The 7,031-nt window shown below is 42.2% G+C and overlaps 1 protein-coding gene across 2 annotated transcripts in view; it reads right to left on the bottom strand.

Moving 5' to 3' along the window:
* The window catches only part of fgd5a (FYVE, RhoGEF and PH domain containing 5a), a 54,126-nt gene that overhangs the window by 15,407 nt on the left and 31,688 nt on the right, over positions 1-7,031 (bottom strand). For both annotated transcript variants that reach the window (XM_015060869.1, XM_015060870.1), the window contains exons 8-12: positions 2,733-2,823; positions 1,526-1,576; positions 1,333-1,391; positions 723-794; positions 573-641 (exon numbers count right to left, since the gene is read on the bottom strand). In XM_015060869.1, coding sequence (XP_014916355.1) covers positions 573-641; positions 723-794; positions 1,333-1,391; positions 1,526-1,576; positions 2,733-2,823 — 342 coding nt within the window. The remainder of the gene's footprint in view (positions 1-572; positions 642-722; positions 795-1,332; positions 1,392-1,525; positions 1,577-2,732; positions 2,824-7,031) is intronic.

Below are 7,031 nucleotides of genomic sequence, written 5' to 3'. Positions count from 1 at the left end.
ATATATATATATATATATATATATATGCGTGTGTGTGAGTGTGTGTGTGAGTGTGTGTGTGAGTGTGTGTGTGTGTAATTTTTTAAAAGGAAATCAATACATTTAAATAATCCACATATAATTAATTCTATATTTAATAAATAATTTCTGTATTTATTTACAGTTTTAATAAATCAATGACACATTTAAATACTTTTTTTTTTAACCAATTTTTCATTTATTGTATTTTGGCACTCTTCACTGTCCATACATATCTTTTTTTTTTCATGGAAAATATTGAGGATATTGTCACAAAATAAGATATTTTAAGTTTGTAGATGACATCATGATGCCTGTTTCAAATGTGAAGAAATGTGAAGAGTGTGTATTAACATCTATTTGTAAGACTTTTACCAGATTCCTCTGGTCTGGGCTTTGACTGGACCATTCTCACACATGAATACTCTTCAATCCAAAGCATTTCATTGGAGACAACGTGATACAGTCGAAGGGGTACGAATACTCTAAAAGTGTCTCAATAAGCCTATTTTCATGATGTGGGGGTAAAAGTTCAGCGGATGGAGCTGCATTACCAGAAACAGATGCCGCGGCTGCCTGCTCTTCCTCGAGACCTTCATGAGCGTCCCCTCTTTGACGAATATCTGCTAAGGACAAGAACCGTTAAAAGCTTTTATTCAGATCAAAACAGCTGATTTGCTGCCGTGCAGCTTCGTGACTCTCACCCTCCCGGGCTTCAGAAGGTCCCTCTTCCCCTTCACGCTGTACTCTATGTGGACCAGACGCAGCAGGTTCTCCTGCGGGAGATCAAAGGATGAGACACAGAGGACAATCACCCGACGACACACGGACAGTTTATGTCTGAACGAACGTGTGGGAGGCGGAAAGGGAGGCGATAACTTTGTGTCCCCCCACCCCCGTCTCTCAGACTGTGTGTGTCCGTATCAGTGGGTGTGCGAGGAGGAGGAGGATGAAGAGCAGTGTGATAAACAGAGGAGGGAACCTAAAGAGACACAGGGGAGTCCGACAGTGAAAGACCTGAAGGACATTGAGGAAGTGTTGGTCAATTATCTCCACCAAGTCTTGAAGTTTAAGAAGAACCATAAGTCATGTCCAGCATTACACTGCCTCCTTTGTTGTATCACATAAACTTTCCTCAGTTAATCACCACGTAGGGATCGACCTCTTTTTGTCTCTGGCATGCCATCATTCAGAAGACAGATTCACATGGAGGAACCGCTCTTTGAGGCAGGACTTAAAGACCTTTGCAGACTAAAGCTAGAGCCGCAGCAGTGAATGGGAGCGCACACTATGAACCCAGGTTTAGAAACTCACCCCTTGTTTCAGGTCGTCGTTGGCCTGGTCTGCCACCTCAGACACGATCACCAGTGCAGCTGCAACAGAAAACAGAAAACGAATTAAAAGCGTTCGACGGGGCGACACTGTGCGTTGGTGCCAACGCATGCTGATCAGCTGCTTGTGAGCTTCAGATCACTAATGGAAACACGCCAGGAGACGATTGAATTACCCTGAGTGTCCTCGTATTCTTTGGAGTCAGGAGAGAGGTTGTTCAGGTAATCTGGAGAAAGCAGATTAAGAATGAAAGACGTGAGCGTCAAATCAAAAGGAACACATCTACTGATAAATTATGCCAACTTCTGAAGCACTTTTTCAAGTCTAAGGTATTGACTCCCGTTATTATAATTGTAGATGTTTATTTGCAGCATTACAGATTACTCAGTTACTAGTGAAAACTTTTCTGACTTTATTTTTTGTAGCTGACTTTCTCACCACGGTGCAGTGAGCAATTACTAATTTGTTTTGTTTCTTAATTTTATATCAGAACAGATTTCAACATCAAGCAACAACAACCTGAACAAAAGATTTATGATTTTCCAATACTAATTCCACTCAATAATGAAATCAGAAGGGATTAAAACCAGATTAGTTCTTGTATGTAAAGACATGATATAAAAGTTGCTAAAATTTTAAATAAAAACTGAGAGATGATACATTTGTATAAACTTAAAGTGTAGTCCAGACTACTTGGTTTGCTTTTGAAAACATTCAGGCTCTTGGGTTTACAGGAAAAGCTTCTCGAAAGCTGAGGGTCACAATAAGGAAAAGCTGCCTCACCGTACATTTTAGTTCTCATTCTAGATATTAAAATAAGATTTTTTCCATAAGACGCAACAGGTTTGGAGGGACGCAGGACAGACGTAAATCTAGGTGATAAAGTGGGCTAAGACTACTAGAGTGAAATTTTTCTCATATCACGACATTTTAGCAGCAACGCACTTATTTGCAGGCACTTGGACAATGCACAGTTGGCTCCACCAGAGATCGCACAGTTCATCAATAGTCAAGTCTGTCATTCGAAAGTGCTGGATCTATGGTTCTTCTGCAAAATCTTCCACTACACTTTCCCCCAAACGAAGCGATTTTAATGGGATTTATTATTTAACGGAAACGATGGATTGCAAAATGAAGTTTTTCCAATATCAGCGTAATATTGAAAACATTTTGCTTATGTTTGTAATAAAAGCGCAGATAGTGACAATTTCTAAACTTGGACTCTTTCCAAACCGGACCGTAAAAAGCGATGCAAATGTGTGTAACCTTTCTTCCTACGTTTTCGCATTACGAAGCTAACTTCCTCAAGCGCTGAGAACGACTTTATTTTCTGTGAGGTCTTCCTCTGAGTTTTTAAAATCTGAGCGTCTCTGTGTCGTTACCTGTGAGCAGCATTCGATACTGAAGAACTCTCACGATGACCTGGAGCAGCTGGTGTTTCATTGGGACCTCCGGTTCTTCTGGACTTTTAGTCTGCACACACACAAACACACACCTATTACATTTTCAACACATTAAAAAGCACATTCCAGCATATTCCACTTCTCAAATTTGAAGAAAAAGAAGAACCAATCGTGCCGTATCCAGTCCGCAAAAGAAACGCTGAAATAATTTCAATATCTTCTTGTCCAACCAAAGCTACACCTGTGCTACCACCGGGAAAAGCCACGTCCCTGTGTCTTCCAAATGCGGGTCGCAGCTTTAACTCAAGTGTCGTGAGACAAGGTCGTCGTCGACCAAGAGGGAAATGTTCGTCAGGGTGACCTTGAGGCACACAAAAAAACCCCGGAGAGCGGCCCTATTCTTCTGCTCTATGGAGTCGTTTGCAGGTGAGAAAGGACAGAGAAAGGCGGGAACTATCAAAGAGAACACTGGAAAATCAATCAGGATCTAATTGTCTGTGACAGGTATTTATGCCCTGAGAGGTTGAAGAGCGGCAGGGGTTCTTGGGTGCAAACACACGACCACACGCACACACACAACCTCTCACACGAACACGCACACACACCATCTTTTCTAATCCAATGAAGTCCTATCCTTCATTAGACAGGCACAGATAGCACCCTGCGGGAAAACAGCATGTTCGTCTTTATTTACACTGCACACACACACACACACAAATATAAAACGTGTCAATGATACGTTCACACTTTGGCACAAAGCTTGAGCTGGCGATGAGATGATGTGAAAGGAACGAAGGTGCTAGCCCTAAAAAAAAACTGTATGTTTTTCTCTAAAGAAAGCCCAGAGTTGTAGCCCGGATCCACCTAGCAGATCAGCTCCCCGTTATCAAGCCTGCTTGTTTTCAGAACATCCGCTCGCCTCCAGCGTCACTTGCAAATTGTCATCCAATTGACACTTGTTCAGAGGAAGTGTCGTTCCAGAGATGGTAATTAGCTTGTGGTTTGTTTGGGTAAGCAAACCAAACGGAGGGGAGAAGAAGGAGCAGGACGCCTCGCAATGGTAGATAAACACACAAACACACGCGCGCGCGTACACACACACGCACGCAGCTGATCTAATTGGGGAGTTGTAAAGGAGGCTGCTTCTCTAATTAGCTTCTGTCTGCCTCATTGCCCAGCTGCCTTTACAAGGAATTCGCTCCATCCCTCTCTCCTTCCTTCCATGGCTCTGTGTCCACCTGCTGCACTGCCTCATCGGACACACACACACACACACACACACACAAAGAAAGCAAAGGGACGCTTCGGCGTGAACGAAAATCCAAGCGGAGGAGTCTGGGAAAAGTGATTTCAGGAACCCAGTTTGAGGGGATCAACACAGTGTGCGTGTGGCTACGGCCAGGCAGAAACAACATACGGGCACAAACACGCTTCGCATGTAGGAGACACACATGGATCGAACGCGGCTCTGGTCGATGTTTGTGGATGGCGCGGGTAAACAAGCAACTGGCTGTTAAAGGGGGGATGGGGGGCGAGGGGTGGGAGTGGTGGGCTGTAATCCGGTAAGGGTTGAGCTCTGATCCGATCGGGGGACTGCAGCTACTTCATCACTGTCATCACCACATCCACAATGAAATTACTACCACTTACACCGCGGGACTTTAGCTTGCAGCGGGAAAAAGGTGAGTGCAAAAATGAGGTGTTGAAAGAGAGAGAAGGATTGGAGGACTAAAATGCAGCCAGACAACGTTTATCAGAAATGAGCATGTACATGTGGGTGTACTTACTTACAGTACTATGTATTTTCCAGTCACATAGTGCCTTTTTATAGCACAATCAAGCAACTATGGCACCTTCAGTTGTTCTAAGGTGCAACTTAAAAGAAGTCTGTAATGCCGTGACGCCTTGAAATTGGGCTTCTGTCTCTTTAAGAAGCTCCTGCTCTCTCTGACATCACTCCTCTATTAAGCCTTTAACGACGTTTTAACCAACTTTTCACAGATAACTAGCTTGTATGACAACCTCAGCAGATGAACAGTTCCACCAAGTGTTTGCTAATTGCTGCTGCTAGTCTGAAGGAGCTGAGTGGTGAAGTTGCAGGGGAGTGTTGCTCTGTGAGGCGGAATAGCTGCAATAGGAGATTAAAAGATTCTGTTCAAGCATGCATGAAAGGAATCAAAGCAAAACGTTTGTAAATGCAGACTGACGACAAAAACTGGGTAATAGAGATGCACCAATGGATCAATCAGGCAATGATTTTATCCAGAAGCAGCTGGTGACGCAGCGGTTTTGCAGAAAACATGTTGGAACATGTCGACGGGACCAAACGGTATTTATCACAATTTCCCTTGTGGGAAGTTATTCGATAACGAAATCTGTAATACAGTGTAGTCCGCTCCTCTTTTTATCTTGTGCATACTGAAATATATGTAGAGCTCTCATGTCTGGCTTGAAAGTTTCACTGTATACTGTTTTTTTTTTTTTGTTACAATTTAATAGAAAACATGCAAACAAAACAACTACTAGTGGCTAGTGACTTCCATGAACACATATTTTCTGAGCTATTTCACTGCCTTTACTCCTCCAATTATAGCCGGGTCAGAAAACCAAACTAACTTCCAAAGCAATGCTTTGACATTCGAGGACGTCCGTCACATTAACACATTAACCGTACCAGTGGAAACTGGGACGATCACCGCCAAGACTGTGGTTCCTTTAAGGCAATTGGAGGAACCTAAAGAGCAGCAACAGAGTCTCATTAATGCTTGATATGAAGTTTCTCGGGGCGAGAAGTGGAGTGACGTCAAGCTGAAGGTTTTCAAAGAGGAAACGAGCCGCAGGGTTCCGAGGGGCCGGCGCTGGGAGCTAACGTGTGACTGAGCTAAGTTTTTCCGAGGAGACACAGCTGCCGATGAATATTTATGAGTCGAGACAGTTGGCGTCTTGTCTGTTTGCTTTTCTCAATGAACTAGAAACGCCTGAAAGCATTATGTCAGACACTCACGGCGAATCAACACACAGCAAGGAGCTGGCGATTTTGCATGCATTTTGGCAGAGAGGCTCGGTCGCCTCGGCGCTCAATGCAGACGTAGCCGTAAACGGCACAGATAGTACGAAGGCTGCACTTTTGTTGGTTGTGTGTTTTATAAATGAGATGACCTGAAATAATGTCTTTCTTTGGGGGTTTTTTTGCACATCTGACCTGCTTTGCTTTACTTTCCTATATTTTTTATAATGTTTTAATTAAACACCTGCAACACAAAACGTTGACCTTGTTAGAGGAATATCTACAGTGTTTTTAAAAATACCTTTTGGGGTCTTGTAAGGTTATGTGCAGTATCATCTTTATGCCAGACATTGTGAGATTTAGTCCAAAATTTTAAACGTTTTCCTAAACTGGTCAAAGTATTTGCTTGTGACAAACGTAAACAGAATTTCTTGAGGATATTTTCTCATCAATTTATGTTTTTTGTGACTCTTCCATCAAGGCCAGATTTGTGTTGACTATTAGCTGTAGGGCTGAAATGATTAATCAGATTAATCCTGATGAATTGACCAGTGAAACTGTTATGAACTAATTTATGTATTGATGTTAAGTCAAATATATAAAGAGCAGAGTTTCATATTTTGAGGTTAGGAGTAATTTTTTAGCTGCCACAAATGGTCAAGATTTCACTAATGGCGATACAATGTTTATTTTCTTATTTGAAAAATCATTTGTTGATCTTTTAATGTATTTCTAATAATGTATGAAAAAAGGGCTTAAATGAAAAATCTGCAGGAAATATCAGTTTAAAAAAATTTGATTAACTGATCAATCATCAAAAATAATCCAATCAAAATCATCAGTAGAGCGTAAATCTTCCCACCTGAGCAATATATTTCTGCTGCCCCTCCAGAGTTAGGCTTGTGATTGTTGTTTCCACAGTGGACATTCAGTATTGATTAAATAACAAAACACGTACTTGCTTCAGGCTGTAATGATATTAGGTTTAGCTCTAGCTAACCCCTCACTCGTATCCCACAGTCCTGGTGTCAATTATGAAAGAGGAAATTAAAGTCAGACAAAGAATGAGGATCCACTGCCGAGTGAATATAAAATATGTGAGCATGACGGCAGAAAGGTCAGCTCCACGAGCCGCAGCGGGTCACAGAGGCTGCAGAAATGCCGTTACGATCCCAGGGGCCGCCTGGGGACTAAAAAAAAAAAAAAGGGGATTAAAAAAAAAAAAAAAGGATTTAAATGGCTCCAAAAAGGTTTCAGAAACACACGCCCGC

Source organism: Poecilia latipinna, unplaced genomic scaffold (genome assembly GCF_001443285.1).
Source record: "Poecilia latipinna isolate Pla-1442-1.1 unplaced genomic scaffold, P_latipinna-1.0 Scaffold1751, whole genome shotgun sequence".
Taxonomy (NCBI): Eukaryota; Metazoa; Chordata; class Actinopteri; order Cyprinodontiformes; family Poeciliidae; genus Poecilia; species Poecilia latipinna.
Note: the sequence above shows the minus strand (reverse complement) of the source record. Positions and strands in the feature narration are given on the sequence as shown.